The sequence below is a fragment of the Daphnia pulex genome, chromosome 2 (genome assembly GCF_021134715.1).
Source record: "Daphnia pulex isolate KAP4 chromosome 2, ASM2113471v1".
NCBI classification, from domain to species: domain Eukaryota; kingdom Metazoa; phylum Arthropoda; class Branchiopoda; order Diplostraca; family Daphniidae; genus Daphnia; species Daphnia pulex.
The window spans coordinates 4119259-4138499 of record NC_060018.1 but is presented as its reverse complement, the minus strand read 5'-3'; the positions used below and the strand labels follow the sequence as shown (position 1 = coordinate 4138499).

The window sequence follows — 19241 nt, the reverse complement described above, 5'->3', positions numbered from 1 at the left end:
CCTAGACCAGCCCCAGTCTCGGCTACTGAGTGCAGTTGGGCGTCAGACGATAGAGAGAGAGAGAAATGGTGGGGGCTGCTGCTGCCGATCGATCCAATGTGTGTGTGGGGCTCTTTCACGATCAGCCTCATTGCTCTCGCATTTGAATGCTAATCGCCCGTCTAGGGACACACCACGATCTGTGGGAGGCAAACGCCGAGGACGACCCGGCCGCCGCCCGCGCGGCTACGGACCACTGAGCTTTATGAGGAGTTGTCGGACCCACGGTTATTTCTTCCTTCTTCTCAGAAATGGTGGAGGGGGGAAAAATAAGGAGATGGCAAGAAAAGATACTAAAAACTCGAAAGATATTTTCTTGGGTTGGAATTGGTGGTGGAAACATTTTGGCTCTTTTTTCGGCTGTGAATCGATCATCGTAGAGATCGTGTCCGATCAATAAGACGAGATATAGTTGGGCTCGGTGTTGGGCGACAAGTCTTGGATTTCAAGCGAAGGTTGAATCAATGAAATTCCGTCCGTTCGCATTCGCTTTTCCGATTGATTGGCCGTCGTTGAGGTTGTCCTCGTCTCGTCTAGTCATTTCTATCCTTTACAACGCGATCCGCTGGCTGGAACGGACCAAACTTTGAGCCGCTGCTGCTGCTGAGGTCAACTCCTCCTATTTTGGATCTCCCCGTGAAGCCCCCGATACACAGCACTACACGTAACCAGCAAATAGATCAACAAGACGGAACGAGGAAAACGTTGCCGTACGGAGACCCCCTGTTATCTACAGGGGTAAAAATGTAGTCCATCTTATTTTTTTTTTCTCAAGACAAACTCCCGATGACGTCTGGCGCATTACAGAGAAGAAAAGAAATGAGCTGAAGCCAATTTCAAGGACTATGGACACCCGGCGATCAGGTTGTAGTAGGACTTATTCACTACGGAAAATTATCATCCATCATCTAAGCTATTGCGTTATTGCGTGGCTCATATATACGGAAGGGGACTGCTGACGCGCGCGTACTGCTGGAAGCCGGAAGCAGAGGTCATTTCCGTCGTTATTCCACAAGACATCTCCTTCACCTAGATCGTAGGGTTGCGAGAGAAAGAGAGAGAGAGAGAAGATACTAGACGATTGTTGTTTGCTCCTTTATTTACGACGCTCATGTTCTAACTCTCTCTCTCTTTCCAGTTTTCTATTCTCCACTCTATAGCGAGAGCGAGATATTAATGTGTTTCGCTTCGGCGACTTCCAGCAGGACATTCTTGCCGGTTACATCGTTTCGCTTCTTAAAAGAATTCGAATATTAAAACAGCCAGAAGAAAAGAAATGAAAAAGAAGAAGAAGAAGAAGATAAACGAGAATCACGTGAAATATAAAATGAGAAGAGAGAAAGACGTGGAAAAGGGGCGTAAAAGAACGTCTGGGAGGTCCCGCAAGATGGATGTTAAAGACTAAAGCCAATACTGAGCGCAATTCGATTGGCCTATGAGAGCATTTCGTTTTTCTATATACCATTTCTTTTCTTCTTCTTCTTCTTCGGATTGTAGCAGCAGCTAACTCTCCATTTCTATCAGTTCTATCCACCTCTTTCTTCCCTTGTTCTCCTATTCTTGTTCCATTTTTACGATGGTCCTCCTAACAACTCGGCGCGAGCAATTAAGGCCATTTTTGATCAAAGGCTAGAAGATTGTCGATAAAACCGGCTGCTCCCAGTTTTATTATGTTCGGCGTAAATCAAAGTTGAAGAAGGCCAAAAAGAATGGAAACGATATAGTTCCAAAATGGAAGAACAAGAAGAAGAAGAAGCTGCAGACGAAAACAAAAATGAAAAGTCAGAAAAGGAGCCATCAAAGCCTTTTTTTTTCTTTTTCTTTCGAGGCGTCAAAGAAGATTTCGATACACTCAAAACGTCAGGACTGGAATGATAAGCCATACTACTCTTCTTCTTCTTCTTCTTTCCATATTCTTTTGTTTTCAGTTCTCTTCACGTGTGGTATACACAGTCAAAAGTAGGAATGTTTAGCTCAGCTCCTTTTTCCCTTTTGAGGAGCATTTGGGTTCTTTTTTTCTTGCCCTCCGTACACACAGCATAATGGATCGAGGTGTGCTGCAGCACTTCTGCACGATCACTTCTACGATAAACTTCAATTTCCCCTTTCTTTTTTCTTCTTCTTCTTCTTCTTCTTCTTCTTCTGGGTTTTTGCATACGCATGTTGTTTATATGATGTGGCTGTTGAGACTCTGGCAGAGAGAGAGAGAGACTGGCCATTTTATGGCGCATAACGACAGCGTAATCAAATTATCTCAAAAAGCGTTTCTTCGTCTCCGTTTCCCAGGGTTTTTTGACAATTTTCTCGGAGAAAATAAGACTCTCTCTCTCTCCGGGCCAACCAATGACTCGGGTCGGGTTGGCTGGCCTCTATACACACATTTAAATGGAATGTAACATGTTACATAAGAAATTCAGAAATCTCTCTACTCTCTCCCATCTCGTTCGTCATGTCGCCAAGAACGTCCAAGAATTTTTCTTCTTCCCTCTTCTCTCCAAAATGGCTTGTCTTATAATATCCTTTTCTGTTTTTAATTCAAACGTCGCCGTGAATATTTTCTCTCTTCCTGGGCTTCTTTTTTCAACACATCCCCATTAAAGTCTCGGGGAAAGGAAAAAAAAACGGAAGGGACGCAATCAGGTACTGGCATCACACTCGAAATCGTCATTTGCCACTGGACCCCACCCACGACACAGATACATCTACTGTACATGTTGGTTTTTTTTGTGTGTCTTAAAGTTAGAAATACTGTGTATGTGTGTATACACTATCTCGTGTGTACAGACAGTCTATATGTGTGTATACATTTTGGGTCCGCAAAGGCGATGGCGTCAATCTTGACTCACTCCTTCATCTGTGCCTCCACCTCATTTTGTTTACGCGACTCTTTTCATCCCGCCGTGAGAAATATTTATCGGTTTTGAAAACGACTAGACACGCGCGCTTTTTTGATTGCCTTCGTTAACTCTTCCTGGCCAATTTACGAGGTGTTGAAACACTGTTCGCTACATGTGCGTACAACAACCATCGGTTGCGCTTAAAAAAAAATGGAGACCACCGCAACAACAAAAAAACAACTTAAGATTTCAAAAATAAAAAAACCGAAATGAAAGGGAACAATTGAAGAAGGAAAGAAAGAACTAAGAAAATGCGCCCGCGGTATTTTCGACGATAAAAAAAAAAGTAAAATAAAGTAAAATAAAAAAAAAACCAACAGACAGACAGACAACACGGATAGAAAAATAGTGTGTCTGTTTTCGGCTACATGTGATCGCTTCGCTCTCTCATTCTGTATATGGCGGGATCGCGTCCCTGACGATGGCGCACGTTCCGAATCCCTGCCGCGTGAGTCTTTTTCGGTTGCGTCAACTCTTGAACAACCCAAAAAAAAAAAATATCAAGAGCCAAATGAAATCACTTTTGAAACAAAGGAAACGGACAAACTCGACAACAAAGTCAGTGGGGTGTTGAATTTTCTGGTAGATAAAAAGCAAAGACAAAAAAACAACAGAATCAAATAAAACTAATCGATTTGGTAAAATAACGACGTTTTTTTCTTTCCAAGAAAATAAAATGAAATAAAAATAATAAAAAAAAAGGACCGAGCTGACACACTAAACTATGTCCTTTCTCCCTCTCACCTTCATCGAGTCCTTCTCTCTTTCTCTCTCCGTGAACTGGAAAAAACTAAAAATTTTGGTATTATTGAATCGGTATCAAACGCAAAACGTCGGCGGATAAAACGCACGGCAAACCAGACGCAATCAGCCGGAGAAAGAAAAAGGCGGCGGCGGCGGCGACGACACGGCGAGATCCAGCTCTCTTGGACGGGCACGGCTTCGTCGTAGACGCCGAGTATCTAAAAAGTAAAGCTAGAAGCCAGTCAGAAAAAAAAAACCTTGGCCCCAATCAGATCAGAAAAGGATCGGATTCCGTCCGGCCACCACCGACGAAACGTCAAGTGCTAAGGTGAAATTGGCCGCGACGCATCAAGACAACAAAAATAAACCGCCCCTCATCCAAAAACAGAGAGATAAACGAGAAACGAAAAGGAAAAACAAGGATAAATATAAATAAATAAATAATCGCCTTCCAAACATTGGCGAATTCGGGACGTCATCGACGACAGATTAGAATGTATTCATCCATTTGTTTACTTTCTCATCCGGCCCAAAGCCCATTTCGTGTGTCATGGAAGCTGTTGCAAGAGAAGTAGCCGAAAGCCCGGAGTAAAGAGAAAATAATTCCTGGTCGAGGACGAAAGGTAGACGCAGACGAAGGTCCCTGATTGGATCAGGACGGTGCAGAAGCCCCGGCAGAAGCAATCCGATACCTTCGGCTTCACCTGATACCACACGATCGCACCGGCACGCACCATAATGGATGGTTATCCCCTTTGGATCTATAGACCAGCAGCGACAACCAATGCATCACGTCTGGTTAAGGACGGACCAAAAAATCCTGAAATAATTCCTTGGCTAAACCCGAACGAAAAGAAAAAAAATTACCGGGAAACGGCAGGTTTCCATGAAAACCGCAGCTGGGGCTCACGTCCAGCAGGATCTACGAATGCGATCAAATTGCTGTTTGCAGCCGAGGCCCTGGCCCAGACCTTTCCTGATCGCTTTCATTTAGAACTTGGCACAGAAACGAGAAGCCAAATAAACGACGGCAGGCCTAGAGGGGCTCCGCCGTGCCGCCCGCTGCGTCTTTTCACGTCTGTGCGGAACGTCCATAACCTTTCCTTAACGTCACTCGGGTACCGTCGTTCCTCCTCATCATCAGAGGGCATCCAGCGACAGTCACGCACCCACTGCACACACACACACACAGATCGATGGGAACCTTTTTAGCTCTTCCTTTTTTTCCTACCTATTTTCTTTTCTCTTTGCTCTGCTGTGCGGCAATCAACGATTTAGCCCCCGCTGCAGGGGGAGAGAGAGGTCGACGGTCGAGCGCCCAAAGGATCGAGGACAATTTACGTCCTATATAATCTCATTTTCGGTAATTGTGCAAACGCAAATAAAAGGAGAAGACCAAAATAAAAAAAGGAAACTGGCTCGGTGGAAACGAACGTCACGTCTCGTTTGGTTTTCCCCCTGCTGATAAATATTTAAGCATCAAATCAGGAGAAACGAAAATCAAATTACCGCTGTTTGCAATTCTCTTTGTTTTTAGCAACTGTCGTGGCTTTGCATCGTACAAAAACACTTAGCACACGAACGTTTATAGTACACACACAATGGCACAAAATTGAATCGCTGGAAAATATGTTGCACTTCGTCGACATTCTGACGGTGATTATTTTTCGCTCTGGCTGGTGGTTTGTCATTGCACATGATTCATTTACGATTTCACGCACGACTTCTTTCTGAAGGATTGTTAGCCATGGGAGAAAATAGGACGAAATTGAGACGACGGTGGCAACAAGAGTGAAAGGCGAAAAGAAAAGTAAGGAAAGAAAAAACCTGGAGTTAGCCGAGTAAAATGTTTTGCTTCTCTTCTTCTGCACTTTGTATGGATCCGGTCCCCGCCCGTCTCCCAGCCAAGCGCAAGATCCCCACGACAAATGAAGAAAAAAGAGACTATATATTAGACTAGAATCCTAGAGCAAGAGGCAAAAACTGCGAGGCCAATCTACGCGAGCGCTTGTTTGCGAGAGAGAAAAAGAAGAAAAAGAAGAGTTAAGCAGCGTCATTGTCAAATAAAGAACAAGATGGAAGTAGATGTGGTGGAGTGTCCACAGAAGCGTGTAGCAAAAAGACCCAAGCATGAGACATAGCATCCACCACACAAGAGGAAGAAGACATCGTTATGTCGTGATTAATAATCCTTGGAAAACAACAACAACGACAACATCATCATCATCATCATCATCATCATGCTCTATGCCTGTCGAGAAGATGACAAAAAGGGGGAAAGAAAAAACTGTTTCATGGACCACTTGCCTCGTTTCACACCATTCCGCTCGACTATTGTTTCGGTTAGTTGTTTGGTTGTTTAGTTTATTTTTTTTATTTTGTTTAAATCATTATAATAATTTCCATGGAGTTGGCATCGAATTTCCGCTGGGAAGCCACACAGAGCCACCTAGCGGTAGGTCTCGAGAGAATGATAGCGGTCCCGAGGCCGACAACGAAAAACTAAAAAAAAAAGGTACAACACAGTATAATAATGAATTAATTAATATAAAGCATATTGAGGGGGAGGGGATTAGGATGACACGGAGCTGCAGGAACGAATGCAATCGACACATTTTTTGGGAGGGCAGGGAAATTTTGGGTGGTGGAGTTTGCACTAACGAACACGCACGAATCAACAGTAGATGGAAGAGGATCAGTGACGAAAAAGCAAAAGGAAGAAGAATGGAGGTAATACAAAAGCAAAGGGCAATTTGCCGAGGATATCTAAACGAATAGAATCCAAAGACCATTCTTTTTTTCAATGAAAATCCTACGTGATGGTTTATTGAGAGTTATTGTCCTTAATCGAAAGGTTCCCTACAATGTCCACTAAGAATTTCTATAAATTTGCTTTCACCGCAAAGCCCAAGCGTTTGATTTTGTTTTTTTAATCAGGAAGGTCAATAAATTAATCGATTGAAGGTCAATCAAAAGTAAAAGTAGATGCTGGAGAGAGGGAATGTGTGAGAGCTGTTACGTTGTTGAGCAATGCCCGATTGAACATGCCAATAAAACACGTCGCCGTTTCTCTACAAAACGGCGCTTCGACAGAAACACGAGTCACTAGGAAGAGGAAGGAAGAACAGCAAAGAGAACACAGACAGAGTATGGAAATGATTTAAGTCATCCTTACATTCACACACACACAAGATACAAAAAGAAAAAAGGAACCATCAAAATTGAGGGCTGTTAATTGTAGAAAATCCAACTAATTATGTACGGGGGAAAAGTAGGAAAAATTGGCAAACGTACTGGGAATAAATCATTGGCCATTTTCGGCAACGCCGATCAAAGGGGTTTGGAATTAATGGAGTGGAGGACATGATTTGAAAAAAAAAATGCGATTAACCCGGATTAACCAAAAAATTAAAAATAGTTGCCTTTTCAAGCTGCCTAGAGTTGAAAGTTAAATAAAAGAAAAAAAAAGGACGAACACGCACGAAAAAATAGAAGCGAAATGAAAAATAAACCCCCTATATGTAAATTGAAAGGAACGCCAGTTAAAATAGTTGCCAAAAAAATAAATTGGATTAAACAATAGACGATTAATTCAAAATGTCATTTCGTTTCGAGGACCCGGCAGTTCTGCGACAGTTTCGTCGAGTTCTTCGGCCCACACTAGCGGTTTAAGATTGGAAAACGCTTCAATGCCGGTGAGATCTGAGATGAGAGCGGCCATTTGGCCGTCAACGTCATCTTCATTGCCTCCGCCATCGTCGAGCAGAGGCACGAGCGGGCCGTCGGGTCAACTTGGTCAGGTTTCCAGTGCCGTTTGGATCTCGCGGTGGATGTGTGTCAAGTCGTTCACTTTGACGACGAGCTGGGCGTTGAGTGATTCCAAGATGCGCCGTTGGGTGTCGTGCGCTGCGTTCATGGCATCCAGTTGGCTCCGCACCGATTCGCCGTTCGCTTCCAGCCGAGAGCTTTCCTCTTCGAGAATCTACACCAAACACACAAGCACGAATCAATCAAAAACTGCTGCTTCCACACATTGATGCCCACTCATTACGCCAACCGCATCGTCAATCTATCAACTCCATCTCTCTCTCTATCCCCCCTCTATCTAGGCTGGTCGTCTTCGACAGCCTCACAAGAGTGAAAGGCAATGTAGAGATGATAAGCTGCGCCAGCCAAAACGCTCCATCGGCCTTGGCACAACTGACAATTCATCCTGAAAGAGAGGGAGGGAGTAGGTGGAGACGTAAACCGGATCCATCATCAATGTTGGGTCTAATTCGACTGATTGATGCATTTCCTTCTTTTTTTCGTATACATGTACAGTATATCTCCGTTTTCTTCCTCTTGGTTACCATTTGCTATGTTTGCATTGATCTTGTCGGCGGGGATATAAAGAAAAAACCAACAAACAAAAACGCTCGGTCGGTTGATCACGTAAACAATTCCAAATGGTGCAAATTGGAATAACGGGGTAAACGAAGGGCACACAACTTTGATGTCGTGACGCCTGGCCGTCGTATTCTACTAACTCACAGAGTAAATAAATAATAAAAAATAAAATAAAATAAAATAAAATAAAGAAAAAAAAATATCCCTGTCCATACTAAACAGAATGTTGTGTACAACAACAACAACAACAACAACATAGTGTGTCGTAACTAGTAAACTGCTGTTTTCTTGTTTGTATCCATCTCTCATTGTCTGGCCAGACGGGTTTGGCCGTCTTGTTCCATGATAGATTGAGACGCATCCGTGACTTTCAAGGCTCTTCTGTCATTGCGACGCGCATAAGCGTCAAAACGCAGCCGAAGCGAGAGAGAGAGAGAGAGAGAAAAACGCCAAAAGAAAATGAAAACCTTTCAGAAAGTTTATCAAGTCTGTCAAGCAGGAAGTCAAAGGGCTTGAAAAAGCTGGAATTCATCCAGCTTATTGTGGAGGCAACAAATCGGCGAAGGGAAAAGAAAAGGGAACAACACAAAAGCCCCCCTTTTTTTGCCATTAAACACAGGACGGCGATGGAGCACAGCACAGTCGGCACCCCGCGTGCACAGAGACAGTCGCATAACAATGGGACCGGCGGTCAAACAACAACGCGGAGCCGCCGCGCAAAATAGGCGAAAAAGAACAAAAATAAAAAAAAAAGATTCATTCGACTTTTTGACTCTCGCCGGAATTCACGGGGAAATAATGCGGCGATGAAATGCCGCGTGACACATTTTCGTCTCGAGCGGCGCCGAAATGAAAATCTTTCATTTCGAAAGTACCCAGCGTCTAACAATGCAGAGGCAGCAGCAGTAACTCTCGTCCTCCACACACACACACACACACAGCGGATGATAGCGTTAACACAATTTCTCAAGAGGGAATGAGTGGCAGCCTCCGTGTACCGGCCAGAGTGCTGCTGATAAAGCTGTCATCGATCGTTTATCATAGCCTTTTCTTTTTCCAGCTACAAAAGAGAAAGAAAAAGTCGTACGCCAGACAGAAACGAATTGTGGGCATTTTTGTGTGTTGAGTTTAAAAAGAAAAGACTGTTGTGTGTGTGTGTCTGTGTGTATCTATTGTAGAGAACAGGAATCTAATGGATGGCGTAGCCCCAACACACGCAATCCCAACGAGTTGGAGGAAGATGAAGGAAAAGAAAAAGAGAAAAAATGGGGGGGCCTCTATAAGTCGGCCGTTCCCTCGATACCTTACTGTCTCCCTTTCGATGAGAAACAGTCGAGGCACTCTGAGCGATTAACTGGCAGCGCTTGTAAAAAATGCCAAGGGAAAATGCAATAAATTTTCACATTAGGCATTTTTGCAGGCGAGCAAAAATTGGGGCGGCTGCGAAATTGCCAGAGCTTCTTCGTTTTGAAAGAAATAAAACCAACACTGCGTAAAACGATATTTGAAATGGCGGTGGTACCTTGACTCGATCGGCGGACATGCTCATCTCCCGCATCTCGTTACTCAGCCGGCGGATTTCGTCGTCCTTGGCCCGCAATTCCGTCTCCAGAGAATCAATCTTCAATCGCAATGTGGCCACCTCTCGCTTCAAATCGTTGCCGCCTTCGCCGGTGATGGGCGGGCCTCGTCCGGCCTCCAGTTCGACAATCTTGGATTTCACGCGCTGATTTTCGTCCTTGTAGGCCTGCAGTTGTCGTTTCCATTCTTCGACGTTGGCCGTCGACTCTTGTAAAGCGCTGGTTAGACGGGCATTGTTGTTTTTCAGCGTGGCCAGCTCCACTTCCCATTTCTTGGCATTTGCCGAACTGTCACATTAAATGCGAAACGCGAAAATATGAGAGGGGAAAGTTGGGAGGAAATGCCCGAAGCGGCGAGCGCGCAATAGATATGTTTACCTTTGGGCTAGCGCGAGCTTGAGACGGTCGTTTTCGTATTTCAGCTGGGCTTCGACCGATCCCAAAGGGAGGTGGGATCCCTGGGACGGTAGGGTCGCGCTACTGCCCACTCCGCTCAGTGATGCTGCAACTGCGACTCCTCCGACTGCGGCGCCGTTGTTGCTGGACCCCGGAGAGTTTTTATCGATCTTCTGCTGGTGTTTTGGGCTATCAGCTGGAGGCTGGACGGGATGAAAATCAGCCAGTGGAATAAGGATGTGTTTTCGCCATCACCACCATCACCACCACCGCCGCCATGTCGGGAACAGGAACAGCAGCATCAGTGGAAGAGAAGGCACGAATCAAAGAATTGAATGGCGAACCCAAGGAGATGAAGAACAATACAAAAGACGAAGCAGGAACAGCAGAAAAAGGAGAACAAAAAAAATAAAAAAAAGTTCATTAGTTTCCTGTATTATCAGAGCGTAGCGTAGAGAGACGGGAGGAGCAAGCGAGCGAGCAAGCCTTGTGTCTTGTGTGTGTGTGTCTGTGCAGCTCGATCGATCCTTCCGTCCAATCTTGCAAGTAACCCAAGTATTAGACTCTCTCTCTCTCTGCTCCCTTTATGTTGTGAGCGTACGTTTTTACTTTCTACAATGTTCTCGTTTGTCGTTTGCTGACCCCGGTGTACACACACAATAATAAAAAAAGGAGATAATAAAGTTGGGAGGGCAGGGCCCGGCAGGCTGAGAGAGAGAAACAGACAGACAGAGAAGAGCAAACAGAAGGATTCAAGTTACCTGGAGGCCGGATAAGCTCTGCGAGCGCTGGTGGGTCACTAGGGCTGACTTGAGGAGAGCTGGCGATACGGAGCCGGGCGATGTACTCCCATCCGTCTGATCTACAAGGAATAATAACAAGTTGCAGTTAAATAATCCCCAAGAGATTCATAAGTTCCACACTTGACCCGGACAATCAAGGTGGGTCCCGCTATCATTTTCTTTTAATGGAAATAGAATGAAAGAGATAAAAATAGCGGCAGCAATTTAGTCTATCTTTTCCCTTCTTTCTTTTTCTTTTTGCTCACTCCATTGCGTCTCAAGGGTCGAGACCAGGTCGAGACGGACATTGCAAAAGCAATATAGCAAGAGAGCCTAATCCATTCGCTCCCGCTGCTGGATGGTAATGGGCAAAAAAAAATAATAAAAAAATAACGGAGCGAGGATATTGTTGACACTCACATTCTTGTTTGACGGTCATCGGCTCCTTATCGTCGTTAGTAAAGGCGGTAGGAGTGGCTCCACTGCCCAGTCCCACAGTGGCCATGGCCGAGCGGCTGTTGACGGGCGAGGCATTGGCGCTGGCCGAGGTCGAGTTGGTCATACTAGTCGGCGCCGCTGGTGTCGGCGTCGAGCCGTTGGTAGCGCTGGTAGACGACTTGCCCGGCGACGTGCCGCTGATGTTCTTCGTCGCTTCCTTCACTTCTTGGAATTTCTCAATGAACTATTTCAATCAACAAAATATTTCCAAAAGTTTGAAAAAAATAATAATAATCATGCGTCATTCATTCGGATAGCTCAACACATATATTAAGGCATCAAAACATATTAGGAAGTATTTTTATAAATTCTAAAAAAAAGGGATTATTATTTTAGATTCTATTTTAATCGGCCGTACGTATGGGGGGAAAAAAAATTCGTGATCTTATGAACCTAGTCCTCGCGGGATCGTGGACGATATTTGAAGCGCATGGCGACGCCTGGAGGACGCCAGACACGATCGATCAGCACTCGAATACGAGTAGAGCAGAGAGAAAGTAGTCTACCTCGCTTTTTCTTCTCTTTCTTCCTGCCTCTATTTTTCTTTTTTAAATATCCGTAGCAGCATGAATGCCAAGTTTTCGACAGGAGGCGAGGGAAAAGGGGCAACGAGAAAATGCATCAAAGAAAGGGAGTCAGTCCCTCATAAACAATTCAATGCCTGCATTTTGACTGGCACTTTATGTTATAGACCTATTCACTGAAATTGTTTGCATTTATATTTCTTTATACTTTTTTTTGTTTTATTTTATTCATTTTTGTTTCTTTCTAAGTTTGCGTGGGCGTCACCGTCGGGGACGATTTGCATCCATCCTCGACTTACGGCTATTAGTAGCCCGGGGATGGCGACCAAAGAGATGGAGAAAGTTACGACAGCTCAACTTAGAAAAAAAAGGAGTGAACAGATCTTGAGAAAAAAGAGAGGAAACGAGTTAAAAGAAAAAGTTACTCGTAATGTTTTCCTTTTTGAAAGAGAATCTGAAAGAAAAAGAAGCCATGTCCTTAAAAATAATTGCTTACCTTGTTGAGTTCGGCTTCTGAAGGGAATCCGAGTCCGTAGACGGTGTTGGCCCGGACGTCCGACCACTGGCCAAACTTCTGTGACGTTTTCGTAAACGTCATGTTGGGTGTGATGGTGCTATTGATCACAGCCTGAGAATAAACGAGAGAGCAAACATGTTTCTCGTTAATTGATGTTGCAACGAGAGAGGGAAATCTACAATTTTTGGACGAGTGACTAGCGTAGTTAAGGGTAGTGTAGTAATGCGTCCGATAACGATGGCTCATCCAGCGCCCAATCCAAGCCAAGATCAAGAGCTGAGCCATTTAAGAGTCGGCTGACAATCGATCCGTAAACCCTTTCAGTTCCCATTAACAGCTCAAACCGTGTTCTTCAAACCGTGATGCATCCATCCATCTAACCCGCAGCTGAAAATGGGGAAGAAAGAAAGAAAAAAACGGCCCAACTTTTCTAGGGCACCAGAGATGACGCAAAATCAATAGACACAAAACCCTGAAAGATGAAGAGGGAGAAAGAATAAAAAAACAAACAAAAAAGGGATCGACATACTAAGTCGTGTCGAAAAGAATCGGGAACAAGGAAAGGCACTCTAAGCCTGAACGCCGGTAGGACGACGGCGCCAACTTGTTGACGTTCAACAACTTGTGCTTGGCTTTTTTCTCCGTAGGGCAGCAGAAGAAGCATTGCCCTTTTGAGTATTTATTACCAGCCGGTTCACGTTAAAGACAGGTGAGCATGGCATTTGAAAAAGTGGAGAAAAAGAAACTTTGAATCTTGAATGGAGAAGAGTGTTGCTTACTTTAGTGCCTTCGACGCTGATGATTCGGTACAGGGATCGTGTCGAGTCGTAGAAAAAGGAGACGTTGATGGCGGACGACGAGGCCGGGATCCACGAACGTTTCGTCTTCGGGTCGATGTGGAACACGTGAGCCTTGCACGTGAAAATTGGCTGTTCCCTAACGGACAGCAAAAGAAACGATTAAGCTAAAGAAATTGGATTTGCAAACTACTATAAACAAGACATTCGGCTCGATTCTCTAGGGTACGCTTTCTTTATTCTGTGGCAAGTCTCTTAAAGTCTAAGGCGAAAATGATCAATTCGAGAGGGTAAAAGCAAATAGGATTATATCGATTTTTGAGCGTACACAAAAGGAATATAGTGCCAGAGAAAGGGAGTACAGAAAGGGACAAAAAATGCGGGCAGATGTTCACTCTTTCTTTCTCCTCTTCTTCTTCTTTTTCTGCTCAAGCTATCTAACCACCGTGCGCACATGCGGGCACGTTCGCCCCATTTCAGCACGACAAAGTCCCAAGATGGACGGGGTCGTTGGGCTGCTGTTGGTTAGAACGGAGAAGGATCGGGGGCCATACAGACTGCGTACACTGGAGCAGGCCGCAAATAACTTGATATCACGAAAGGACCTTCCAGCGTCACTGAATAGAAACAGTTGGGAAGAAAACGTAGCGCGCGCGAGAGAGAGAGGGTGCGCCGAGCGGATCGATATGTCATTTCTCTATTGGATTACAATTGGGCTGGCTGGCGGCCTAGTCTTTGAGCCAAGTCCAACTGGATAAAATTAACGAGCCGCATGGAAACTTCAGGGCGTCAAAGAACTCATTATTGTTTACGCTAGAATCAATATGGCGCACTCTTCGCAACGGAATGCATTCCAGCGATGGCGCAGGCCCACATAAATAAATGAACGAGGAGCAAAAAGTATACGCGTATAAGGATTCAGAACCAACATTCTTGTCCAGCTCAGTTGCCCGCTCTTGCAACGACGATCAGGTCGGGCGGATAAAGGCCAGGGCTTCGTAAAATCACGTAAAATATTGTTTGAAGCAACTTTTCTTCAAGTAAGCCGGCAGACTAAACGGCGAACAGCTCACAAAAACCCCAACATTCCAAGCGTTAAAAATGCAGAGCGTCACGAGATTTCTTCGGAAATGTCACGTACACAATTTCTATCATGGCATTTCGGGCAATATGCGGGGGGAGAAAAAAGTCAATTAATGCGGAACCCACGGAGGGAGAGATAATGAGCCATCCCAGTAAGATAACACGAACGCTGATAATTTGAATTCGTGAAACGGGCGGAAACGGGATGGATCCGACGCACTTACAAGCCAGCCACTACCAAATGTAACAGTTTCAAACTCATTAGGGGTGAGGTGGAATGCATTCGACGAGTAGAGGCGTGGCGCGATGGGATAAGGAAAAAAGTAAACTGTGACCACCACGACTACTATACACCCAGACAAACTTGTGATTAAAGCAAAACGATTCGTACGCATCGTGTGTGTGTGATGAAGGGCCACACAACTCAATCACTTTTGGCGCCTTGATTATGACGTGCGGTTGGGAGTGGGGGGCCATAATCAGCCAACCCCTCCTCCTGCTTACCCACCGTTCTCCCTGAGCTCTGTTCTCTGGGCAAACAGTTCCAACCGACCAAAAGTGAGATAGAGATAGAGAGAGAGAGAGAGAAGCAACGAATCAATACCTCTCGACACGAAAAGGAAGCTAGAGAAACCAACAAAACAACCTTGCTGTTGCTGGTTTTGATCCATTCTACCTATCCAGAGAAATTCTATTCACACACACAGGGATTAGAGTGGGAGAGATACACTTCAATATAGGCTGGGACGGTAGACGCAAACTGGATACTAGTCTATATAACATACTTATATGAGCGCGATAAATATTCACTGAAAATGACACATCCTGCAGAGGCAATATGGCGTACATAATAACAGCGGGGGGCAATGAATTCTGAAGGCGACAAAATAAAAATCTCGTAGCTGACATTGCCGGAATATAAAAGAGGTAGTCGCACGACATGGCAACGAACAAATACAAGAACGACGCCATTCGACTCCCCGGCTGTCTGTCCACAATGTAAAATGACGCTAGACGAAATAGAAGCGAAGAAAGAAAAATTCAACGTTATCCGTTATAATAATAATAATAAAAAAAGTGTCGTCATTCCTTCAAGGGGCTAGGACGACAGGCTCAACGTATACAATATAAATCGGATTGGGACCTAATACGATTTCTTGTTTCCCGCCAGTCCCTCACTATTTTCTCTCTGTGTAACTCGCAGATTCAAACGTCATCGAGACCAACTGTGGACATCAATCTGGCTTTCTACTTTCCTATCTTTTGGGGCTTAGTTTCGACCGTGTTCAATACACTCTTGTCAGGGGAAGTATGCAGCAGCTGTTGGTCTGACTTCCAGGAGGAGTTCCTCGGTGTGTTATCGAATCCATACGACGGCGATTGTTCGATAGACCATTGGGTGCGAGATCCATCGATACGAGATGAAGTCTAACAGGATTGAGCCTGATCGCAATCGAGTAGATAGGATCAAAGAAGCCGAATTCCAGTTGAACGATCAAGACACCATTACCTATCCATTCATGTAATGGGTTTACAGTTCACAGAACACAATAGAGTAAAAAAGAAAAAAAGAACAGGAGATCGTGCAAATAACCAAGGAAAATTCGTTGAACTAAAACAACTTTTTCTTCTGTTTGGTAATGTTGAGCTTCTATAGCTCTAGTTCATGTAGGATATCTGTAAATATTACTAGGTGACTTGTGAGGATAAATAGAGCACTGAGTAATAAAGTCATTAGCCGCTCGAAAATCCCGAGAGAGTCAGCGAGAGAAGAAACACGGAGAGAACGTCGCCTTGGTGAACGCAGCCCAATCATGGCAGGCACTCATTAGCCATCCATGGCAACCTCATAAAATCTTAGGATTAACAATAAGATTTCGGGAACTATAGATCGAATGGCGAGGACCTAAAGGCTTAAAGAGACACGTCTGATTGAGGTATCATCGAGATTCATCCTTAAGATTAGACAAGGGTTGTCGACGTGATTCCATCTTTTCACTGGCGCCTTGCAAATAGCTCGCCCTCTCCAAAAGAGACAGACACGACATGGCATCATATCCGGGAACTGCTTTCTTGGCCCTGACACAGGCGCACAACCAAGATGCAATCCCCCCCCCCCCCTAAACCTCGGCAACCGCTTCCTACGCCTTAAATATTTGAGCAAGCTGAAAGAATATTGAACTTAAGCCACAGTTTTTACGAATTCAACTAGTTCCCGACTGCGGAACAGATTGAAAAAATAAAGTTCCAATGGGATAGTCTCCGGGTCGAAATCCTCACACAAATTCGGGCGATTAGAGTTCAATGATAAGTGTACGGGTTATTCAGTCACGAAAAGAGTGTCGAAACGAAATTGCCGAATCGACAGATTTGTCGATACGGCATGCACAGTCACGCGTGCTAAATGGTGATGGAGTGTGCCACAACCGAGGAGGATGCCAAGTTACAGAAAGAAAAAAGGAAATGAAACATTAAAAGTTTCCGGCTAGATCTAGCAATCCCGTCATTGCGACTCTGGCACGCACACGTAAACACGGGCAAGTATACAAGCGATTTTTTTTCCCCATTGCAAACACACACACATACACAAAAACGGAAATAAACAAATACCCCCATCCCCTCGCAAACCAACTCTTATGGAAGATTGAATAAATATACTTTGATGCCATTCATTTTTGATGAGATGAGCCTGTTTTCAACCGATTGTTATCCGAAGGATGATTTTAGTTATTTTTTTTTCCCCTGCCTTTTTTTAAATTAATTTTTACTTTATTTTAAAGTAAAGGTGGGGCTTCTCAGACGGGTTTATATCTAGCGTCCAACCTAGGAGACGCCGGCGATAGAAGCCTCCAAAAGAAGCAGTGAAATGAAATGAAACTCGACACGCGATATCTTACGTTGTAGTGAGCAAACGAAAAAAAAGGAGAATACTGTAGGTACGGATGAAAGTTAACATGACGAGAATAGCATTAACTAATAAATACCATGAAAAATAAGGGAAAGGGTTCGAAGTAGCCATCTAGGAATTAGACACAGGACACGCAGCATCGATTTCTTACAACTGAATACACAAAGTCCACAAATTTCTATTTCCCATTATCATTGTTGAATGTTTGTGCTTTTGGAATTGTCTGAATGGGGCTTGCATGTTTCAAAGTAAATCAATATTGTGTGACTAAAATCCCACTAACAGTGGGCCTAGCATCCTAGCAATATCAAGAGTTTTCTGGCTGGATGAAATATTACTTTGATGTATCACCTAAAGCAACAATCTATTGCTTGAGTTGAGAATAACATTTCGCAACAATCCTTCTGGGCTGTAGCTAGAGGCACAAGTCATTCAGCTTCGAAGTTTAGCTCAATACAACTTTAGAATTTAGTACAGGTTGAAAACTTGGATGCAGCTTAGCTTATTAGTTTGAAAATATGAATGCTATATTTACAGCCAAGATATTAATAAAATCTTTTTTAACATTTGAATGACGGGACACTTCAGTGAGTCTGTGACTTCAATATTGATTTACACTTTAGCTTAATGGTATTTATACACCCTAATGGAAAATTCTTATTTGTCTAATTCCATAGTCCAAAATACAAATATTTGAAACATATACCCTTTTAATTACAGTAAATTTGAATTCAGACTTGACAGTGGTGCTCAGCATCCAGCTGTTGCTACGTGGATATATGGTACGAATCGATTTTTCATTTAAGACTATACAGAATCAATAAATGCACAACTTACCCCATTTTAACTGTCGATGTCGAAGCACGAACAACTTAGAAAAATCTCAGATTTCGTTGGCAAACGCAAAAACTTTAAATACACGTATAGCACGCCATGACACAGGAAGAGCTTCTGTCAAATGGAACTGAAAGCCAGAGGTTGGGTTCGTAACTCCGTCTGCGTACGAAGGCCGCTAGGAAATCCTTTGCGCACGCAAGGGGAAAAAAATACTGGTCGCTATGCGCATGATTATATTTTTGTATCGGCTTTTACACAAATTCAAGGCACTAACACTATTAGTTACATTTTTGATGAGGTATGTTAAGAATTTGAGGACAATAATTTCAAGAAAAAAATTTATAATAAACTAAACCTGTCAAAATGCATATCTCCAACAGAATGATGACAATTAGGACAAGCTTATTAGTCATAGCAACACGAGACATTGACTTAAGGATTCTTCTACTTCTTCCCAGCTCTGCATCCGTTTCAGTCAATCTATCTCTTGTACGAACAAGCACTTCTCTTTGTTGACTTAATTCTTGAATAACTCCAGTGCCAATCTCTTCACTTTCTAAAGCAACCTGAGTAGTTCTGTAGAGGCTCTGTGATGTTCTTTCCAGAACTGCAGTTCCTTGGCGAACAGTTGTTTGAAGAGCATTATCAATGCCCCGGTTTTGGCTAAATGCAGCAGTGGATTGGTTTTCCAACAGTTTTCCTCTTGATGAGGCCAGAGACATTTCTGATTGCTTGGAAGAATTGATCAATAGAGCAAGTTTGGAACAGGTGTCCTGATGTCTTCGTACTCTGAAGTTGGATGATAAAAAAAACATTAGTTGAAATTTTACTACATGTATTGTTTGCTGTGTAAACTTAAGACATTCACATTTTTACCTGCCAATCATGTCCATCCTAAAAGAGCCAGGAGCTGCTCTAGCTTCAGCTTCCATTTCAAATATTGCTTGTTTAGCTTCATCTAGTCCTCTTTCGACATCGGCAATAACTTGCTTTTTTTCTTCGCCAAAACATTGTTCTAGCTTACCGGAACACTTTCTTTGCAGAATTTCGAACAAAACTTGTACATCTTCATCCAGAGTTTCAAATTTCTCTGAGCTCATTTCTGTTTCTTGTAGCACAATTCTGAACCTATTTGAGCACTACATACGATACCTTGCTATCAGGACGAAGACAAGGAATGTATTGTAGACTTGACGTATAAAACACCATCTGACAAAACATTGAAGACAGCGCCACAAACGGCGAGAATT

The 19241-nt window shown here is 43.7% G+C and overlaps 2 protein-coding genes across 3 annotated transcripts; both read right to left on the bottom strand.

The window, feature by feature from the left end:
* Nucleotides 1-5185: 5185 nt before the first annotated feature.
* On the bottom strand, nt 5186-18172 carry LOC124189000 (homer protein homolog 2-like). Of its 2 annotated transcripts, none has more exons than XM_046581946.1 (8): nt 17992-18172; nt 13146-13302; nt 12346-12477; nt 11248-11509; nt 10807-10907; nt 10028-10248; nt 9592-9937; nt 5186-7662 (listed from the first exon to the last, which is right to left on the bottom strand). In XM_046581946.1, exons 1-8 carry the CDS (start codon nt 17994-17996, stop codon nt 7477-7479), a joined length of 1410 nt encoding a protein of 469 aa, XP_046437902.1. In that variant the 5' UTR covers nt 17997-18172; the 3' UTR covers nt 5186-7476. The 2 variants fall into 2 exon arrangements, with proteins under 2 accessions (XP_046437902.1, XP_046437903.1); XM_046581947.1 differs by having other exon boundaries at nt 5186-6182; nt 17992-18142.
* Nucleotides 18173-18207: 35 nt separating this feature from the next.
* LOC124189003 (vesicle transport through interaction with t-SNAREs homolog 1B-like) lies at nt 18208-19205 on the bottom strand. The gene is made up of 2 exons (XM_046581952.1): nt 18868-19205; nt 18208-18780 (listed from the first exon to the last, which is right to left on the bottom strand). Exons 1-2 carry the CDS (start codon nt 19089-19091, stop codon nt 18318-18320), a joined length of 687 nt encoding a protein of 228 aa, XP_046437908.1. The 5' UTR covers nt 19092-19205; the 3' UTR covers nt 18208-18317.
* Between the last annotated feature and the right edge of the window lie 36 nt (nt 19206-19241).